Here is a 22,863-nt window from a genome sequence, read left to right on the forward strand (position 1 = left end):
TTCATTAGTTACTTCCTCCAAACCATCAACATGTCTATTAGACCCCATTCCTACCAGGCTGCTCAAGGAAGCCCTACCATTATTTAATGCTTCGATCTTAAGTATGATCAATCTATCTTTATTAGTTGGCTATGTACCACAGGCTTTTAAGGTGGCAGTAATTAAACCATTACTTAAAAAGCCATCACTTGACCCAGCTATCTTAGCTAATTATAGGCCAATCTCCAACCTTCCTTTTCTCTCAAAAATTCTTGAAAGGGTAGTTGTAAAACAGCTAACTGATCATCTGCAGAGGAATGGCCTATTTGAAGAGTTTCAGTCAGGTTTTAGAATTCATCATAGTACAGAAACAGCATTAGTGAAGGTTACAAATGATCTTCTTATGGCCTCAGACAGTGGACTCATCTCTGTGCTTGTTCTGTTAGACCTCAGTGCTGCTTTTGATACTGTTGACCATAAAATTTTATTACAGAGATTAGAGCATGCCATAGGTATTAAAGGCACTGTGCTGCGGTGGTTTGAATCATATTTATCTAATAGATTACAAATTGTTCATGTAAATGGGGAATCTTCTTCACAGACTAAGGTTAATTATGGAGTTCCACAAGGTTCTGTGCTAGGACCAATTTTATTCACTTTATACATGCTTCCCTTAGGCAGTATTATTAGACGGCATTGCTTAAATTTTCATTGTTACGCAGATGATACCCAGCTTTATCTATCCATGAAGCCAGAGGACACACACCAATTAGCTAAACGGCAGGATTGTCTTACAGACATAAAGACATGGATGACCTCTAATTTCTTGCTTTTAAACTCAGATAAAACTGAAGTTATTGTACTTGGCCCCACAAATCTTAGAAACATGGTGTCTAACCAGATCCTTACTCTGGATGGCATTACCCTGACCTCTAGTAATACTGTGAGAAATCTTGGAGTCATTTTTGATCAGGATATGTCATTCAATGCGCATATTAAACAAATATGTAGGACTGCTTTTTTGCATTTGTGCAATATCTCTAAAATTAGAAAGGTCTTGTCTCAGAGTGATGCTGAAAAACTAATTCATGCATTTATTTCCTCTAGGCTGGACTATTGTAATTCATTATTATCAGGTTGTCCTAAAAGTTCCCCGAAAAGCCTTCAGTTAATTCAAAATGCTGCAGCTAAGGTACTAACAGGGACTAGAAGGAGAGAGCATATCTCACCCATATTGGCCTCTCTTCATTGGCTTCCTGTTAATTCTAGAATAGAATTTAAAATTCTTCTTCTTACTTATAAGGTTTTGAATAATCAGGTCCCATCTTATCTTAGGGACCTCATAGTACCATATCACCCCAATAGAGCACTTCGCTCTCAGACTACAGGGTTACTTGTAGTTCCTAGGGTTTGTAAGAGTAGAATGGGAGACAGAGCCTTCAGCTTTCAGGCTCCTCTCCTGTGGAACCAGCTCCCAATTCAGATCAGGTAGACAGACACCCTCTCTACTTTTAAGATTAGGCTTAAAACTTTCCTTTTTGCTAAAGCTTATAGTTAGGGCTGGATCAGGTGACCCTGAACCATCCCTTAGTTATGCTGCTATAGACTTAGACTGCTGGGGGGTTCCCATGATGCACTGAGTGTTTCTTTCTCTTTTTGCTCTGTATGCACCACTCTGCATTTAATCATTAGTGATTGATCTCTGCTCTCTTCCACAGCATGTCTTTTTCCTGATTCTTTCCCCTCAGCCCCAACCAGTCCCAGCAGAAGACTGCCCCTCCCTGAGCCTGGTTCTGCTGGAGGTTTCTTCCTGTTAAAAGGGAGTTTTTCCTTCCCACTGTCGCCAAGTGCTTGCTCACAGGGGGTCGTTTTGACCGTTGGGGTTTTTACGTAATTATTGTATGGCCTTGCCTTACAATATAAAGCGCCTTGGGGCAACTGTTTGTTGTGATTTGGCGCTATATAAATAAAATTGATTGATTGATTGCTTGAACTCCACTGTACTGGCACAGAGAAGCAAAATTACAAAAATTGTGACGGTTCAAATAGGTGTGGACCTGGCGGTAAGTTATTCAGCTGTGATTAGCTGTATGAGTGACAGCGATAATGCCCCCAGATGTCTTCACATGTATCATATTTTCCAGAGAATACTTTCCATGTGTTAAAAAAAAAAGGCCTCTTGAAAAAAATCCATATATATAATTCACACCGAAGTATAACTCACTCTTTTTTTTCTGTTTTATCAGCTCAGTAATTTTGGGATTTTTGAGTGTTGATGTAGTGTACTTTTTATTTTTGGCATTGATTGTTTTAATATTGAATTTTATTTTGTTTAGTGTTTTACTTCCTGAGAAAGTTCTATATAAATATGATCATTATTTTTATAAATAACAAATACATGATGTGCAAATAGGACACAACACTGTTTTTAAAGAATGCCTACTTTGTTCTTTCTGAATTGTGAATGGTATTTTTGAAAATGATGTGTTTTGTTCCTGGTTTCATAGTCCAGGCCTATGTTTTCCTTTTCCCCCTGTGTTTAGGGATCATTGGCATTTGACTTTCCCTCATGTGACATTGGTGTTATTGGTTGAAGTTGAATATGTCAAAATGTGTCTCCTCCTCCTCCTGTCCTCAGGTGCGGTAGAGGACTCGTGGGACCCCCAGTCCATCTCTCCCTGGTGGCAGCAGGTCCGCTGTACGTGCATCCAGTCCCACAATTCTGCCGCTGCTCTGCTGGCTGCATTTGTAGCTTATAGCGCCGCTACCTCCAGCATTTCCAGGCGTGTGGAGAAGGTAGGACGTGGATTCACACATAGGTGCGTCATTGAAGAGACTTAAAAATAATAGTCATTTTTCAGTGTTTCCAACATGAGTTTTTTGTTTCCAACATGAGTTTTTGAGCCCGATTCAATCCTTGAATGTTCTGTATTAGCCAGTAGAGGATCCAGTAGTTTATGTTCCTATTTCTGGACACGCCCATCACACTAGTATTTACCACAATACCATCTCCAGTATTGATCCCTAAAGCCAGTAGCTCAGTGCTTCAACAAATTCCACCGTTAAATGAATTCGTTCTGCGCTGTTCTCTGACGTCATGACTGCAGCTAAACAGTAATAATTATTGTGGGTTTGAACATCATGACCCGCTGAAACGGCTGTCACAGCTTTGGTCTGTTTGTGACTGACAGCTGCAGTCGGAGTGGGAGGCGGTGTCTCTGGAGATCGAGCAGTGGGTGGTGTGTGTTCGCCAGCTGGAGGATGTACTGGTACTGCAGACTCTGCTGTTAACACCGCCGGAACAGGGACCAGCAGGAGGCGCTGTAGCACAGTGCTCCATCAAAGCACTGCTGGAGGGAGGAAGAGGTAAACCAGAATAATGAGGAGCAGTTCTGCTTCCCCAGCATGTTGATTTCTCTCTTATTTATTTATTTTAAATGTATCCTGTACCTGACTACTCATATTTTAGTTGTGGCTTCTCGCTGTCTTTCTTTCTGATGCCGTCACTTGGATTTGCTTCATCTACAGCTACACTTCTCTGATCCTTGTCAGTCACCACTGTTTCTGGTTGACTGCACAGCATCTGTTTGCCTGTGTTTTTAACCTGAAGTCCCACAGCACAGCAGCTTTGTTGTTCTCAACCACTTCTGGTGATGTTTCTCACTTGGGTGTTGGTCCTTCCAGCCCATATTTGGCACAGATGTTTCTGTACAGTGTCCTAAGTTCTTGGTTGCACTCATTATGTGCTGGACTTTCTCAGGGGCATCTTTGCACCTCGCTCCCTGTCTGCTGTGGTTGACCCCTGCCTCTGTGGACCAGGTGCATGTCATCTGTGCTTTTGCTGCCACGATCAGAGCCTCTGTACCATCTTTCAGTCCGGTCTTTGGTCACCATTGGTTGGTTTTCTTGATGTCAACCAACCTCTCTTTCTACAGGTAGTCCATCACATGCAAGGGTGTGGTCTTCCATTATGTTTGCTCGTCTTCTTTACCACTCTGTCTTCAGCTGTCTTAGGTACTCACTTAGTGAGTTGTCCCTGGAGACCAGCTTTTTAATGTACTGTTGGATGTTACTTGTTTCATCTTGGATATCAAATCAAATCAATTTTATTTATATAGCGCCAAATCACAACAAACAGCTGCCCCAAGGTGCTTTATATTGTAAGGCAAGGCCATACAATAATTACGTAAAAACCCCAACGGTCAGAACGACCCACTGTGAGCAAGCACTTGGTGACAGTGGGAAGGAAAAACTCCCTTTTAACAGGAAGAAACCTCCAGCAGAACCAGGCTCAGGGAGGGGCAGTCTTCTGCTGGGACTGGTTGGGGCTGAGGGGAGAGAATCAGGAAAAAGACATGCTGTGGAAGAGAGCAGAGATCAGTCACTAATGATTAAATGCAGAGTGGTGCATACAGAGCAAAAAGAGAAAGAAACACTCAGTGCATCATGGGAACCCCCCAGCAGTCTAAGTCTATAGCAGCATAACTAAGGGATGGTTCAGCGTCACCTGATCCAACCCTAACTATAAGCTTTAGCAAAAAAGGAAAGTTTTAAGCTTAATCTTAAAAGTAGAGAGGGTGTCTGTCTCTGGATAGTGACTTTGCCCCAACTCCCCTCTTTTCACTGACTTTAGGGCACTAGGCTTTGGGTGGAATCTTCTATGCCTGGTCAGGACTTTACGTACCTTGACATCTGTAGCATCGATCTCTTCCTTTGTCCATCTTATTGTTCCAGTGGGGTATTTAATGTCTGGAAGGGCAGACATGCTGATGGCTTAGATCCTGTTTCTACCATTGAGCTGGGGTTTAATACTTTCCCTACTCTGTGGAGGTCATCTCAGAATTTCATTAACAGATCAGCACAGAACTCCTTGAACTTTTTCACAGAATTATTACCATTTTTCTTTAAAGAAAAAGAAGAGTTCAAAGAAAACACTGAAAATCCAATATTGCCATGACTTTCATGTCCACAGTGGGTGTATTTAATCTTCTGACTGCATCTCTGAAATATATGTATGAAGGTGGCGTCGCTGACAGTGTCTCCAAGTGGGTGTTCAGACACGGTTTGGCTCCTCAGCGGCTGAAGCAGATTCTCCAAACGGCAGAAGATAAAAAGGGAACTGGCAGCATGGAAGAAGGAGGAGGTGCAGGATCAGCGGCAGAGGACAACAGTCAAGAGGATGCAGAAAGGACGGCAGGTCAGCAATGAAGACGGGACAATAGCATATCTAGGCTTTGACATTTTATAGACACGCTACCTGAGCTGAAAATTTAGCACGGCAGGTTAGTGGTTAGCACTGTTGCCAAAAAGTGAGAAGATTCCAGGTTCCCCTCCCACCTGGTCCTTTCTGTGTGGGGTTTCCATGTTCTTCACGTGTTTGAGTGCTTCATCTTCCTCCCACTTCCAAAGTGGTTCAGTGAAGCTGCGTGTGGTGACTCTAAATTGGCCGTAGGTGTGAGTAGGTGTATCTGTCCACATGTGTTGGGCCAGCGGCCCTGTCCAAGGTGCACCCGGCCTCTCGCCCAGAGCGCTGGGATGTGCTCCAACCCTCTGTGACCCTTAACTAGAATAATCCATTTTAGAAAATGGATGGAAGACGTTAACTGCTCATCTTGTTAATATGCTTTGGAATTTGATGATTTAACAACAACAGTCGGCGCTTTGTGTTGAATTACCGCTGCAGATGCTTTGATGCAGCGCAGCGTGCAGCAGCATAGTGTCATTGTAAGGCCTTATTTACTGTATCACTAAGAATTGCTGTCTGTTTTTACAGCGCTGTTGGTGGCGGTGTGTCAGCGGTTTCCACATTCCCTCTCACATGACTTCCTCTTCGCCCACTGCTGCTGGGAATATGTGGTGCAGTGGAACAAAGACCCTGAGGTGCAAAGAAACACACACACACACACACACACGGCGTGTAACCATGATAAATATAGCACTTATTTTTAATGACCTCTGAGCTGAGAGTCAGATACAGGACCTTTTAAAAGTAAGGTCACATTCCAGCTAAAAACATCAGTGTTGGCCAGATACAAATTCTGAAATATACTCTCCAAATATTCATAATTAAATACTGTCCAAAGGATAACTAACCATATCAAGGATCATTTTTGTAACGAATATTAATAAATTTATTAGAATAAATTTATTAATAATTTACTGAATCACGCTCACACAGAGCACCAATAAAATGTAAAAAGTAGTGATTATTGGTGATTTGAATGGAGACACTTTGCTTTACACATATTCAGGCCTCACTACGGGGACCAATTATATGTAGCATTTAGTTGTAGTGAATAAGTAATTAAACTCCCAAATTGAATTAGACTGGATTAGGCCCCAAAATAACAGGTCACCAAAATAATTGATTTAGGGTTTAATACTTATTATTTAAGCATTAATGGGGCACCACCTATTTATTGTTAAGAGCATAGGTATTCAAATTTATGTCTCAAATTAATTAATTAGTCTCAATTTAATTTAATCTCTGATCTGAAAGTCATGACTTCACAATACGGTTGACCAAGAGTTTCCTTCTGTACACAAAATAAACCAGAGCAGAAAATATTTACAATTTATTTACAATTTATACAAGAAATGAACATTTGACTGGCATTTTATAGACAGTGATGAAAAATGCATTCATTCAGGGAAACAATTTTCTTACTCACTCATGAGACGTTGGAAGGAAGAGGTGAAGCTTAAAACTTTAAGTAAATAAATCTGATTGGAATTTAGTGATGAATTTTGAAGCCAATAATGAAGAAAAAATATTACATGAATGTCTTTAAAGTAAAAGGAGATGAGCCACCTGTATCCATTAACAACAAACCACCTTCATGGAGCCTGGACTGGGTTGATTAGCTGCTATTGGAGGGCTGGTTCCGTCCGTCCGTCGTCAATATTGGGCAGCGTGAGCTCACCTGGGTCAGAGGGGTTCACTCAGAGGTGTCTCAGGGTGATCCCAGGGCTGGTGTCTGCTGGTTTTACCATTGCTGCTGCAGTCAGGTTTGGATTCAGCTGCGTGTCAGTGTGCAGTGACCCAGAGGTGGAAGGTGTTTGTTGAAAAAGGGTTCTTAGTAGCTTTCAAAAATGGTTGGAGCCAAATTAAAGTCCTTGTGACTTTAGAAAAAGTAAAACTTTAATAAGAGCGTTGAACATTGAATGAAAAAGGAAAAGTCGCTTTTTCTGTAAATTCGCTCTTAATTTGAAAAGCTCAGCTTGGAAGTTCTCTTAAAAATTCAAAAGCTTGACGCACCTTAAAAGCATCAGGTTAAACTTTGAGTTTGTCCCAAAGGTAGAATGAATGAATGCCACGTGGTAGCTTAGCTTAGCAATGGCTCTTGGCCCAAAATAAAATTAAGCGTTTACAAAGAAGAGAGAAGAGAGGCTGGAGAAGAGAGAAGAAAGAGAGGAGCGGAGAGGAAGAGTGAGAGCAGAGAGAAGACTCTGTTCTAACTTTTAAAGGGAGACGTACGTCACTAAACTCCGCCCATTTAGGGTGTGTGTAATCTCAGAAACTTCATGTCAGACTCAAATTATTCAACTATCTAGACACATTAATTAATTTGAAATACTGTTTGTTCAAAAACACTCACATGGACACGTATTATTACTCGCCACTTAAACACATCCTTTGGATAAACAGAGTACTTCAACATCAGCATTTTAGATGCTGCAGAAAGGTCTCACTCACACACACACACACACATCAGTTAACATGAACACATCAATAAATGGAATGACTACATGCAAAGCATTTCGTTTGAATAATAAATGCAACAACATTATAAGTCTTTAGATATAAATGAGAGACATACTGATGTAAATACAAATTTCAAACCAAAGGTATTTTCTTTGCTTTACTCGAGATAAAAGTTAGTGGTGAAGAATCAACGATTTATGGCCCATCGGGTTGTGGGGGAAGTTTCGCACTTAGTTGGCTCATACTTTAGGTGTCCTCCTGTCCTGGAAAACCTCAGATTCTGACGTTAAGCCATTATCATGTCATGTAATTCACGAATTACAACCTTGTTTTTCTCTGGAAAGCAGTGTTGGACCATGGGGTGATGTCTCCAAAACTTATCTGAAGATCTCCAGATGACTTAGGAATTTCTCAATTGGGGTGGAAACGCAGTCTGTGTCTCCAGTGGGTTTTTGTAGTTGAGAGAGGATTAATATATTTTATTTAATCAGGTCTAATCGAGGCCATCGCGGTACATTTTACACCTGGGCCTTTCTTTGCTTAATTTGTTCGGTGCAATAAATTGTTCACATTTCTCCAGAGTTTGTTATGTTGAATAACTTTATATTTAATTTTCTTTTCAATATATTCTTGGGAAACATTCCATGTCTCAAGAATTGTGACTTTATAAAGTGAGATGAAAGAATAAGAGCTGATTGCAGGTGGAGAGCAGGTCACTGAGTGGATAAGGAGCTGGTCGACCAGTACAGTATATGAACCTGGTTTTGAATCCCGCTCACACTGCCTGTCTGGGTCCTTGGTCTGGACATTGTCTTAGTTAACCCGGCTGTAAATGGGTATCAGCTTTGGCTGGGGAAGTGTCCCATCCAGAGGGAGTCATAGATTCTCATCCGCTTGAAGCTACGGAATCTGGAGATACGCACCAGTACCAACAGGCCTCAGGGTCCATATAAGACTTACTTCTTCTTCATATAGGACTTACAATCACATTTTACATTTAAATCATAAGACGTAGTTTGTTCTGTTCCTAGGAGGGTCAGTACTTGTGTTTGGCGGTGGAACATTTGAAGCTGGTCTCCAGTCCACATATCCAACTTGGTAAGTCGTATCAGAATCGAATTTATTACCAAGTAAGTTCTCACATACAAGGAATGTGATCTGGTTCGTTGATGCATAAACAGCAATAAAAACAAAAGGAAAAGAATACTTCCTGAAGAAACAGTTGGTGCATAAACAACAATAAAAATAACAGGAAATAATACTTCTGTAAGAAATGAAGGAGTCGATGGACAAAATGGGCAAAACTATGTTCACTGTCAAATAAATATAACATAGTGGAATGGGGCTGTGCAGCAGCACTGATGTCTGACAGACATATTCTGTGATTCAAGTTTGATCCTTTCAAGATGGTTATGTCTGAAAATCAAAGTAGATCAACAGTTTGTGTTTGGCACCGACACTCAACACATGTAATGATCCAAAGTGACTGAAGTCACCTTTCTTCTCCATACTGATCAATCAATCAATTCAGTCAATTTTATTTATATAGCGCCAAATCACAACAAACAGTTGCCCCAAGGCGCTTTATATTGTAAGGCAAGGCCATACAATAATTACGGAAAAACCCCAACGGTCAAAACGACCCCCTGTGAGCAAGCACTTGGTGACAGTGGGAAGGAAAAACTCCCTTTTAACAGGAAGAAACCTCCAGCAGAACCAGGCTCAGGGAGGGGCAGTCTTCTGCTGGGACTGGTTGGGGCTGAGGGGAGAGAATCAGGAAAAAGACATGCTGTGGAAGAGAGCAGAGATCAATCACTAATGATTAAATGCAGAGTGGTGCATACAGAGCAAAAAGAGAAAGAAACACTCAGTGCATCATGGGAACCCCCCAGCAGTCTAAGTCTATAGCAGCATAACTAAAGGATGGTTCAGGGTCACCTGATCCAGCCCTAACTATAAGCTTGAGCAAAAAGGAAAGTTTTAAGCCTAATCTTAAAAGTAGAGAGGGTGTCTGTCTCCCTGATCTGAATTGGGAGCTGGTTCCACAGGAGAGGAGCCTGAAAGCTGAAGGCTCTGCCTCCCATTCTACTCTTACAAACCCTAGGAACTACAAGTAAGCCTGCAGTCTGAGAGCGAAGGGCTCTATTGGGATGATATGGTACTATGAGGTCCCTAAGATAAGATGGGACCTGATTATTCAAAACCTTATAAGTAAGAAGAAGAATTTTAAATTCTATTCTAGAATTAACAGGAAGCCAATGAAGAGAGGCCAATATGGGTGAGATATGCTCTCTCCTTCTAGTCCCCGTTAGTACTCTAGCTGCAGCATTTTGAATTAACTGAAGGCTTTTCGGGGAACTTTTAGGACAACCTGATAATAATGAATTACAATAGTCCAGCCTAGAGGAAATAAATGCATGAATTAGTTTTTCAGCATCACTCTGAGACAAGACCTTTCTAATTTTAGAGATATTGCACAAATGCAAAAAAGCAATCCTACATATTTGTTTAATATGCGCATTGAATGACATATCCTGATCAAAAATGACTCCAACATTTCTCACAGTATTACTAGAGGTCAGGGTAATGCCATCCAGAGTAAGGATCTGGTTAGACACCATGTTTCTAAGATTTGTGGGGCCAAGTACAATAACTTCAGTTTTATCTGAGTTTAAAAGCAGGAAATTAGAGGTCATCCATGTCTTTATGTCTGTAAGACAATCCTGCAGTTTAGCTAATTGGTGTGTGTCCTCTGGCCTCATGGATAGATAAAGCTGGGTATCATCTGCGTAACAATGAAAATTTAAGCAATGCCGTCTAATAATACTGCCTAAGGGAAGCATGTATAAAGTGAATAAAATTGGTCCTAGCACAGAACCTTGTGGAACTCCATAATTAACCTTAGTCTGTGAAGAATATTCCCCATTTACATGAACAAATTGTAATCTATTAGATAAATATGATTCAAACCACCGCAGCGCAGTGCCTTTAATACCTATGGCATGCTCTAATCTCTGTAATAAAATTTTATGGTCAACAGTATCAAAAGCAGCACTGAGGTCTAACAGAACAAGCACAGAGATGAGTCCACTGTCCGAGGCCATAAGAAGATCATTTGTAACCTTCACTAATGCTGTTTCTGTACTATGATGAATTCTAAAACCTGACTGAAACTCTTCAAATAGACCATTCCTCTGCAGATGATCAGTTAGCTGTTTTACAACTACCCTTTCAAGAATTTTTGAGAGAAAAGGATGGTTGGAGATTGGCCTATAATTAGCTAAGATAGCTGGGTCAAGTGATGGCTTTTTAAGTAATGGTTTAATTACTGCCACCTTAAAAGCCTGTGGTACATAGCCAACTAATAAAGATAGATTGATCATATTTAAGATCGAAGCATTAAATAATGGTAGGGCTTCCTTGAGCAGCCTGGTAGGAATGGGGTCTAATAGACATGTTGATGGTTTGGATGAAGTAACTAATGAAAATAACTCAGACAGAACAATCGGCGAGAAAGAGTCTAACCAAATACCGGCATCACTGAAAGCAGCCAAAGATAATGATACGTCTTTGGGATGGTTATGAGTAATTTTTTCTCTAATAGTTAAAATTTTATTAGCAAAGAAAGTAATGAAGTCATTACTAGTTAAAGTTAAAGGAATACTCGGCTCAATAGAGCTCTGACTCTTTGTCAGCCTGGCTACAGTGCTGAAAAGAAACCTGGGGTTGTTCTTATTTTCTTCAATTAGTGATGAGTAGTAAGATGTCCTAGCTTTACGGAGGGCTTTTTTTATAGAGCAACAGACTCTTTTTCCAGGCTAAGTGAAGATCTTCTAAATTAGTGAGACGCCATTTCCTCTCCAGCTTACGGGTTATCTGCTTTAAGCTGCGAGTTTGTGAGTTATACCACAGAGTCAGGCACTTCTGATTTAAAGATCTCTTTTTCAGAGGAGCTACAGCATCCAAAGTTGTCTTCAATGAGGATGTAAAACTATTGACGAGATACTCTATCTCACTTACAGAGTTTAGGTAGCTACTCTGCACTGTGTTGGTATATGGCGCTAGTTACAGCGCTTTCTGAAAGACTTCTAGTGTAATGAAACTTATTCCCCACTGCTGGGTAGTCCATCAGAGTAAATGTAAATGTTATTAAGAAATGATCAGACAGAAGGGAGTTTTCAGGGAATACTGTTAAGTCTTCAATTTCCATACCATAAGTCAGAACAAGATCTAAGATATGATTTAAAGTGGTGGGTGGACTCATTTACATTTTGAGCAAAGCCAGTCGAGTCTAATAATAGATTAAATGCAGTGTTGAGGCTGTCATTCTCAGCATCTGTGTGGATGTTAAAATCGCCCACTATAATTATCTTATCTGAGCTAAGCACCAAGTCAGATAAAAGGTCTGAAAATTCACAGAGAAACTCACAGTAACGGCCAGGTGGACGATAGATAATAACAAATTAAACTGGTTTTTGGGACTTCCAATTTGGATGGACAAGACTAAGAGACAAGCTTTCAAATGAATTAAAGCTCTGTCTGGGTTTTTGATTAATTAATAAGCTGGAGTGGAAGATTGCTGCTAATCCTCCGCCCCGGCCCGTGCTACGAGCATTCTGGCAGTTAGTGTGACTTGGGGGTGTTGACTCATTTAAACTAACATATTCATCCTGCTGTAACCAGGTTTCTGTAAGGCAGAATAAATCAATATGTTGATCAATTATTATATCATTTACCAACAGGGACTTAGAAGAGAGAGATCTAATGTTTAATAGACCACATTTAACTGTTTTAGTCTGTGGTGCAGTTGAAGGTGCTATATTATTTTTTCTTTTTGAATTTTTATGCTTAAATAGATTTTTGCTGGTTATTGGTAGTCTGGGAGCAGGCACCGTCTCTACGGGGATGGGGTAATGAGGGGATGGCAGGGGGAGAGAAGCTGCAGAGAGGTGTGTAAGACTACAACTCTGCTTCCTGGTCCCAACCCTGGATAGTCACGGTTTGGAGGATTTAAGAAAATTGGCCAGATTTCTAGAAATGAGAGCTGCTCCATCCAAAGTGGGATGGATGCCGTCTCTCCTAACAAGACCAGGTTTTCCCCAGAAGCTTTGCCAATTATCTATGAAGCCCACCTCATTTTTTGGACACCACTCAGACAGCCAGCAATTCAAGGAGAACATGCGGCTAAACATGTCACTCCCGGTCCGATTTACTGATTTACCATACTGATGCATGGTTTCATCTTGGGCAGACCTTCTTGGACACGCCAAGTTGTGCTGTGCATTTTCTGCCACACGATTGGCTGATATTTGGTTTAATGAGCAGTTGAGCAGATGCACCTAATGAAGTGGCCAGTGAATGTACAGTGGTCCCTCGCTATAACGTGGTTCACCTTTCGCGGCCTCGCAGTTTCGCAGATTTTTTAGTCCAATTTTGCATGCCTTTTTTCCTTTTTTTTTTTTTTTTTTTACAGCGCATTGTGTTCTGAGTCCTCATCAAGCAGGCTGGTCGCGGCACCGCGAAGGGAGAGTACGCGCATTGTGTTCTGCATGTCTGTTTATAATCTTCTCACCCAGAAGAAAAAAGCGCGCTAACAACTACCCATAACTGTGTTCTTCACTCGGAAAAAGACACCTGCACCGAGGTGTCACTTAGTGGAAAAAGACGCGACAGTGGAGCGGCGCTACGATGAAGAGGCGCGATCAGAGGAACTGTGAAATACTGGTCAGTCACTATTAATAATTTCTTATGTGTCCAACCTTGTAGGTTGATCGTTAAAATTAAATTCGTTAGTTCTAAAAGCCATCATAATTATTTATAGGAAAATGTTCTATTTTTATTTCTCAAAAAAATGTTTGGGCCTGAAAACAGGTTGGTCTTATTTTTCTACTAAGGTTTGAACTTTGAGAGTGTTTACACACGAGAGAAAAGTGAGAAAATGTTAATGCCTGTTTGAGAAAAGTGTATAAAGTGTGTAGTGAGGGGTTTTACAGCCTTAAAACGTCTATAATAATTGTAAAAAATAATGCTGTCTACTTCCCGGATTTCGCCTATTGCGGGCTATTTTTAGAACGTAACTCCCGTGATAAACGAGGGACCACTGTATATTGTGTTGAAAATAGTTTCATAAACTTTGAAAGATTTTGAGATTTACTGAAGATCTGCTGTGATTCTGTTCACGCTGTAGCAACAGATAGAATGACATTCAAAATTCATGTGTGCCGCAGAACGTAATTAACGTGATGACACGTGTGTTTGTCGTCTGCACGTTAGCTGAAATGAGCGTTTGTGGTGGATTTTCCTGACAGGTATTTCGGCTATGATGTGGAGCACGTTCATTGTCAAACATTTCTCAGCGGCAGCCTTCCTCATCGAAAAGGTACGTCCAGACACACACACCATACACACGACTTTATCCTTATATCGTTGTAGCAAAAGTATTTGCAAATGTGTATTTCGATCTGTGTGTGTGTGTACCCAGATCCACAAATGTGTAAAAAAATAAAACAACAATCTGTGTGTGTATTGGATTTGTTCTTATATGTGACTTTTGCAACACTCCTGCTGCGGAAGATCTGCAAATGCGTGCAGCGATTTGACTTGTCTGTGCCTCCCTGGATATACAGCTTCACACGACCAGGGGGCGCAAGCACCAATAATATTGGTCACCACTAGTTTTAAGCCTGGCTGGGCCCTCGAAGAGCATCCATTCATTCAGATACTGACTCACAGCACACCCACCAGCTTGGTCCATTTTGCTAATCTGACACCCCCCGACTCACTTCACTGAAATTTTGTGTCTGCAGCTTTACACCCATTGAACCAAAATTTCATACACTTTCAAGAAACCAACATTTCTCTTGAGAATATTGTTCACAATAACAAAAATTTAATGTTAGAACACAGTAAGAACCTTTTATTGTAAAACTGTAGCACCAGGCTGCCAGTTGACCTACAGGGATGAGTTATCATTAAAACTGATACTTAACTTTTTGTCAGGAAGTTGTACGGGAACATTGAGTTAGTTAATTTTGTCACATGTCACTCGGTGTCATTCACTCGTAATTTCTGCAGATAACGTCAACAAAACAACCTACGGCATTGGCTATCAAGTCAAATTTAACAGATTGTACATCTGAAATGTTGTTTCTTCTTTCTTCCTTTGCTGAGTTTATGCTTCTTTTTTTGTTGTTGTAGGTGGGGAAAGCACCAAAAGACCGCTTGTGTCGAAGGGTAAGAATGTTTTTGGTTGCAAACTCACACCTTCCATGTTTGAAAAAAGTTATCCAAATTCATTCTTACTGAGTTGATGATACTTCCACTTCACACTTGGGAGTGCTTGTTGGTGCTGCACTTCGCCATATCCATTATACCATGGAACCCCTTTGGGTCCTGGATGGCAACCACCATCATCATCGAGCAACACTTCAACCATGTTTAATCCATATATATCTTACTATATATCTGAATTAAACAGTTGTGATCTTGAGTTTGAGCTTTCGTGGTCACCCAGAGTTGACTTCGTATGACTTCATATTAGTCCTTAATCATAACATGTTGGTGTTTAATACTATAGTAACCATAGGAGGATCTGTAACCAATTCCTCAAAATAACCATTTTAAATATCTTGTACAGTCGTGTTCAGAATAATAGTAGTGCTATGTGACTAAAAAGATTAATTAATTAAAATAAATTTTTTACTAATAGCCCAATTTCATAGCCTTAAGAGTGTGCATATCATGAATGCTTGGTCTTGTTGGATTTGTGAGAATCTACTGAATCTACTGGTACCTTGTTTCCCATGTAACAATAAGAAATATACTCAAAACCTGGATTAATCTTTTAGTCACATAGCACTACTATTATTCTGAACACTACTGTATATGTTGAAGCACTGCGCCAAGGTTTTGACCTTGGCCTGTACCTTGTCTTTTAACTAGGTTTACTCAAAATCAAATCACTTTGTCCTTGGTTGTCCCCCAGTCATTCCTCCATATTGGGTCCAAATTGGATGAAAACTCTGTTATGTCCACACACATGGGCATGGGACCTACAACCATGCCCCTGTTTGTTCTGCCACCTGTATAATCTATGGAGTAAAGTGATGAATGTGAAAAGCTGCACACACTCAGGATGTGAATGTTTGTGTGTGCAGGATGTTGGGATGGGAGACAGAGCCATGACGTGTTTCTTAGGCTGCTGTGTCCAGCTGCTCCAGGTCCTCATGGAGGTGACTGGACTTTTGTTTAAGAATCACTGCCCTTTGTCTTTTGTCAATTACTATGTAAGTAAACAGATTCCAAAGGAAAGCATGGACCAGAGCTTGGCTTTAGACCCCATCACAGAGCATGAGCAGTGAATGAGTGTTGGCAGCTCCAGCACAGCGTGATCTTTGTGGAGTTTAAGTGGACTGACATACTGTGTTGTTGCACACAGCGCTGTGACTCTGGTTTAAAACTGCTGGACTGTTTAGAATTTTCAGGTTTTGGGGACATTTTGACATTAAAAACTAGGGCTGGGACGACTAGCCATAATAGCTGAATACGTCTTACTACCCATCTTGTCAACTATTGTTCTTCTAGTCAACTAATTTACTTTACTACGACTTCTCGGATAATTCAGATTTGCTTCCAATTTAAGGGTAAATTATGGACTAAAAAAAGTGATAACTATACATTTAACATTAAAATCATAAAAACACATTACTTATTCACAACTGTAACTTGTGCTTGTCAAGTGAAATTGCAGTCCTTCTGTCTGTTCGTCTGTATGGCAAAACCTGCTTCCTAAAACTCAAGAACTGTAAAATTCTCAAAACCAAAATTTTCATACATCAAAGAAACCTCTGTGGAAAAAAATCATACATTTCTAACATTTATAAATGCCCTGCTTTTTTTTTTTGTTTGTTTGTTTTTTTTTGTTTGTTTGTTTTACTGAATTTTGGGTTTCAAGTAGGAAATGTACAGAAGCCCTGAAATATTCATATCACCCGCTAGATGGCAACAAACACTGCTCAAATGCGTGGCAGCTCTCCACTGTTTATTCATATGAAAAGCTAACTTTTGGTGGAAAATTTAATGCTGTGGTTGATTAAGTGATGTCCCCTGGCTTTTATTTCCAAGAATCAGGTAATCTGTAGTCTGTAACTGTCTTGTAGTACCACAAACATTGTTTCCTTTTAGCTCCATGTGTTAATGCCATATTTTCATCTGGCAGTTTTATAGGTATTTTCATGATTTAGTTTAGTTTTTGATTAAGTTTGTAGTTTCACTGCTCAGATTTGAGATTATTAAATTACTGGTTAGTTGACAGTGAATGGTGTCTGACTAGTTGAGTTTTCCACAGGTCGTCCCAGCCTTACTAAGAACCCGTCAAGGAAGTGAGATTGTTCTTATGTGACTGAAAGTGATAGAAATAAATTTGTTGCCACCACTACTACCTCTACTGCAAATGTTTTGTGTTACTGTACTACTAAATACTATCTAATTGCATCCACTACTAATTATAGAATGACAGCTAATGATTGTTTTTACTGTTGTTTAATCTCCTGAATGTTTTGTACCGTTAACTGTTTGGGCTATGGAACAAATAACACTAAGAGTCAGTGTTGTGAAAAGTAACTTTGATAAGTTACTTTTTTAGTTACTTTTTTAGTTACTTTATACAGTTGCTTTATGCACTTACTTCATTAGCAGCATTATGCAATTACCTTCTGAGTACTAAATCTTAAAAATAACAAATTAGATTATGAGTAACTTTATTAATTACATTCAGCAGCTGCCGACAAGGTGTCCGCAGCTGCTAATGAACTAACTGTATGAAGTAACTGTAAAATATAACTGTATAAATTAACTAATGAAGTAACTTTCCAAAGTTACTTTCCCCAACACTGCTAAGAGTTAACCTTAAGAAGTGTGAATTATTCTGTTATTAATGTAGTTCAGTTCAACCAGATTACTTCTAATTGGCCAGACTAAAATCATTTTCCTTAGTTTTAGTGTTGGCTTACATCTTAGTCATTATTATATCGCACCCAATTCCCAGAAATTTAAAGAATGCAAGAAGTCTGAAAAAATTTGACAGACTCAGTAAATTTGTAACAAATTATCACTGAAAAATTTTGGCAACTTATCTTCAAACATGTTATACCTAGAGAAAGAAATCTGCTCTTTCAAGGTTTTTATTTTAATGTTTTTTGGTGCAATAAATTATGTAAATTGTCCTAATCTTGATTTATGAGCATTTTGGTGCTTGTTGAATGCCATTCCTGGGTTGATGTATATTTTGTAAATAATAGCTTTAATTTTGTAGTTCTGTTTTATTTTATGAACTTTATGTTGTATTTTATTCTATGTACTCTCATACCCCAAGAACAATCACTAGCGTTAAGAAAGAATCAGGTCCGCTTATCTCTGACTTAAACTAGTTCAGAACATATTTGAAGAGGTTTTACAACCATGTAATCGACACTAACTTTGTGTGTATCACATCGTGAGTGTGTTTTATTCATGAAATACAAATTGTTCACATCTGAAAAGTACTGAATCTTCCTAATATGAATATTTATTCTCTCCTGGCTGTCTGAGTGATAACAAGATGACACTATGCCCCCCCCCCATTCCCTTCAATTCATGACTAAATTAATTTAAATTGATTTTGTCAGTTAACTGGGCAGCACAGTCTCCTTTGAGGGTGGGCATTAAAGGGTTAAAATATAGCACATATATACATAATAATCCTGCATCCGACGACAGCACTCTCTGAGTTTTTGGGCAAATTACACAAAAACAAACTGACAATGCAAAAAAAAAAAGTGATGATGTGGTAGAAAGTGGACATGTGTTGCAGTTTGTTTATGACCCGGAGCTCAAACATGTCGAGGCGGTTGTGCAGGTGAGAGAAAGCAGCTACTTTGGTTAGCTAACACTGTAGGCTAACATTTCCCGACATGACGTCTCCAGTTTGCCTCGTCTTCCCTTTCTCCACTGGGAACCTAAAAAACTCCAATTTTTGCGACTGCTTCGGTGATCGCAGCCAAAAACAAAACCTGTGAAGTTGTCCTGTGTTTGTATTGCGCAACAGGAGTGGATGTCCCCATAAGTGGTTAAATCCCGCGATATCACCCAGGGTTCAAACGAGACTGCGCTGCCGTATTGACTAATCCTTTTGGGTCCACTGCACTGTAAAACTCAATGAGTTAGTTGAACTTGAATCATTTGAGGAAACCGATTGCCTTAAACCATCTGAGCTTGCCAACTTAAATAAAATAATTTTCAAAAATTTAATTGTTGAAGTTTTAGTAACTTAACAATGTATAGTTAATTAAACTTATTTAAATGTAGTTTATGTTTTTGAACAAAAAAGTGACAAATTTCTGCCTAAAAAATTAGATTAGATTAGATTTTTGATGCATCCTTTGGTTTACTTGTTGACTCTGTTGTGTTGTTATGACTCCGCCCATTCGCTCCCCTCAGGACACAAACTCATGATCTCTGGCATGGTAGTCGGACTCTCTAACCAGACGCCTAAAACCCAGGGCTCTGGCCTTGTGACCAGAGAATTCTTTTGACCTGTTGGGAGTGAGGTTTACTAACTACATCTGCACAGCAACACCTGCTGGCCTCCGTTACATAAACTCAATTAAAATGAGTGAATGGAATGCACTGGAAATACATCACCAACACTTAAATGCCCCAAAACTTTAAATGCACTTAAAGGAACTGAGTTGTTATGACAACAAATCATTTTTGAGTTAGTTTGATTGATGGAAATGAGTGACTGTAACTTTTTTGATGAGATGAGATATACTTTATTGATCTCACAGTGGAGAAATTATGTTTACACTCCAGTTACTTCAGACAGCAATTAGTCCACAATTATTACTTGTTCATCTACAGTGATCTCCAACAAGACCAAGCATTCATGATATGGACACTCTTAAGGCTATGAAATTGGGCTGTTAGTAAAAAATAGCATAATGGCACACATCAGAATTAAAAACAGCACATACACATTTGACATAGTTTATGTGCACTAAGTTTGAAGAAGTCCGTTATCCGAATTGAGGCAAGTGGGTGGAGGTCTCGCAGCAACCCTGAGTTGCGCCACCGTCAGCTTGGGGGGGGGTTTGCTGCAGCTAAAACCGCGCCGCCCCCACAGAAGGGAAGGGATGATGTGAGCAGAAGCTGGAGTAGGGGGGTGTTTGATGGGGGGTAGGGGGCAGGTGGGGGGAGGGAGTGGAGCATGCTTTGTGAGTTGAGATAAGAAACAGCTGAATGTTCACCAAGGCCAAAGACATTCCTCAGGAGGAAAACAGCAATTTGTCCTTCAGGCTGATAGACCTGCCGTGTTGTGGTTTGAGCAGTAAAAAACACTTTTTACAGCTTCACTTGAACAACCAAATCCCAATTATGAATTAAGAATATTCCCCGGCCTCCGAAATCTTCATCTTCATCTGCAAGGTGCACATCTGCTCTAAGATGTCATCCAATTTGCGTCTGAGTTCAAGAGTCATCGCAGTCTGAGAATGCAGTGTCTTACCCACCTCGTTAATCATGACGGACAAGTGAGGGGATGTGGTTCTTGATGCCGCCGTCTTGCCAATTTTCCGGTAGATCAGGGCATTACATAAGCCAAAAAGTGCCAGCCCTGCTACCATAAGACCAAATATGAATAAATCCTCAATGTCCTCCACAGAGAACGGCGCAAAGCATGCAACACGCCACGACCCCCAGGAGTCGAGAACATAGCCTGCAGGATACGTTCCATCTGGGCAGGTAGGATCCCCCGGTCCTGACCTTCTTGTAGAAAAGATGGTGTCAATAGCGTTCAGAGACCAGCTGATCAATTCCATGGTGAATCCAATAGTAGGCCAATAGATCCAGTATTCAATGTAATTTGAGGAATTCACAGTCTGGTGAAGTAGGGACTTGAGGGTTAGCAGAGAGCAGAGATAAGGGAGAGTGGAGGAGATGCGACCGCCCTCATCGGAGTCCCAAGCTGAAAAAAATTTTTTTTTTCAAAGTTTGAGTTACATTAACTTAATTATTGTATTAAAATGGAGTGTTTGGTTTTGGTTGTATGAATATTACACATGCTATTATTACTGTCACTGTTCCAGTTTATTCTACACCGTATCCCCAACTCCGTAGCCATGCAGAGCCCTCTGCATCATTGTGAGCCTCCTCTAAGCCCCTCTCCTTAGCCTGACGTGCACCTCCCAAAAATCGTAACTATATGTTGACATGATGGAGACTGGCCTGTGATTGGTCCGTTAACCGCATCAGTTCCGGAATCTCACTGTTATGGTTTCCCAATCAGCGACTTTCACTACCACAGTTGTCATGGGATAGTCTTCACAAAAAATGTCATACCCCCTGCTGTTCTGGTGGTGTATTGCAGTGTGGGAACCCCCCCAACGCGTTAACTCAACGGAGAACATTGAAAGGTTCAAGACTGCGTCAAAGCGATTGCGTAGCCATGAACTTACAGAGTAGTAGAAGCATAAAAAGGATTTAAGTGTTGGTTGAGTCTTCAGCTCCTTGTTAGTAAAAGGAACGTCCTGCTTCATAAACATGAGCAGTTTGAACGTACGTTGTGCAGTAAAGTGAGAACATCACTCTCTAACACCAAAAACCATCACTACAATTCAGTTCACTTTATGTATTTATTCATATAGTGCTGAATTAGAACGAGTGTCTCCCCACAGCGCTGCACGAATGCTACGTAATAACGTCTCTCCGTTGTGTCTCTTCAGGCAGACTCTGCGGTGGAGGAGGTTCCTCCTCCGGAGCTGTCTGTGGAGGAGGTGTGGTGTGGGGCAGAGGGTCGCGCCTCCATAGCAGAACTGGCCCTGGAGCAGAGGGGCATCCACTACCCGCTGGTCCAGCATCACTGCCTGCTGGCCTCCCTGCTGCACGCGGCCGTGACCTTTGGTCTGAGGGTCAAACCTCTCAGCCTGTTTGATAGCAAGGTAAATGGCTGCATGCTCACAGACTATTTTAAATTTTCAGTAGCACTTTGTTGTATAAAGTTGTTGGTATATGCGGAGATTCTTTAATCAGTGTTGTGGTGTTTGAGTCGCGAGTCACCTCTGGACTGATCGTGTTCTTGTGACTTTAATGTGCCGCCCAGGAGAACCGACGTGGTGTTTGTGTGGTCGTAACTCAGTGTGTGTTTCAGGGCAAGAACGCTTTCTTCAGAGATCTGACCACTATCCAGCTGATGCCCAGCAGGGACATGGATCCAGCCCTGGTCTCACTACGACAGCAGGTTAGAGGTCGACTTGTTTGGAGAAGTCACAGGGCTTCATGGTGGAACATCTTGTCACGTGCTCGCTGTCCGTTGTGGTGTATTTTCAGTTCCTGCTGCAGGTGCTGACCAGTTGGGTGCAGGCCATCGATGATCCATCCAGCTCAGCCTCTGGCCTAGATTGCTCCCCTCTGCCCTCTAGTGGCCCGAAGGCTGACTGGTGGCCGTCACTGTGTCTGGAGCTGGCGTCCCTGCTGCAGGTCGACCCCGACGTCCTGCGACGTCACCTCGTCTGTGAGCTCTACAGCCAGGGCCTGGACCTCCGGGCCGAGGAGGTGAAGTGGTTTCTCCGGTGTCGTATCAGAGTCCTGTATCCATGGTAACCTGTGAGCTGCAGCTCCACAGTATCCTGATGTGACGTTGTTGTGTTTGTGTGTCGTCTCTCAGGCCATGTTGGAGGTTGAAGATAAAGACGTGTTGGGCTCCCAGCTGCTGGTGCTGTCCGGACAGAGACTCAGCTACCTGCTGCTGCACAGTCAGAGTCAAACGCAGGCCGCCATGGAGCTGCTGGCCCGCCTGCCCCCGATGCTGTGCACGTGGCTCAAAGCCATGGTGAGCCCCACTGTCAAACACAGCATCAGGAAAAAACTAAACGTTACTAATTCCAAAGAAAGAGACTGAGAGAAATACGAGGTCTATTAGAAAAGTATCCTACCTTTTTATTTAAAAAAAAAACTATATGGATTTGATTCATATGTTTTTACGTCACCCAAACTTGAACCTTCGTGCGCATGCGTGAGTTTTCCACGCCTGTCGGTGACGTCATTCGCCTGTGAGCACGCCTTGTGGGAGGAGTGGTCCAGCCCCCTCGTCGGATTTTCATTGTCTGAGAAGTTGCTGAGATACTGGTGCTGTGCTTCATCAAACT

General features: G+C 41.1%; 1 protein-coding gene across 2 annotated transcripts in view; it reads left to right on the forward strand.

The window, feature by feature from the left end:
• The window catches only part of rab3gap2 (RAB3 GTPase activating protein subunit 2 (non-catalytic)), a 91,726-nt gene that overhangs the window by 65,077 nt on the left and 3,786 nt on the right, over positions 1-22,863 (forward strand). For both annotated transcript variants that reach the window (XM_034195353.1, XM_034195354.1), the window contains exons 23-34: positions 2,618-2,775; positions 3,171-3,345; positions 5,000-5,176; positions 5,753-5,859; positions 8,716-8,782; positions 13,993-14,063; positions 14,882-14,917; positions 15,841-15,915; positions 21,442-21,657; positions 21,867-21,956; positions 22,046-22,270; positions 22,383-22,547. In XM_034195353.1, coding sequence (XP_034051244.1) covers positions 2,618-2,775; positions 3,171-3,345; positions 5,000-5,176; positions 5,753-5,859; positions 8,716-8,782; positions 13,993-14,063; positions 14,882-14,917; positions 15,841-15,915; positions 21,442-21,657; positions 21,867-21,956; positions 22,046-22,270; positions 22,383-22,547 — 1,562 coding nt within the window. The remainder of the gene's footprint in view (positions 1-2,617; positions 2,776-3,170; positions 3,346-4,999; positions 5,177-5,752; positions 5,860-8,715; positions 8,783-13,992; positions 14,064-14,881; positions 14,918-15,840; positions 15,916-21,441; positions 21,658-21,866; positions 21,957-22,045; positions 22,271-22,382; positions 22,548-22,863) is intronic.

This window comes from Thalassophryne amazonica, chromosome 19, assembly GCF_902500255.1.
Source record: "Thalassophryne amazonica chromosome 19, fThaAma1.1, whole genome shotgun sequence".
NCBI classification, from domain to species: Eukaryota; Metazoa; Chordata; class Actinopteri; order Batrachoidiformes; family Batrachoididae; genus Thalassophryne; species Thalassophryne amazonica.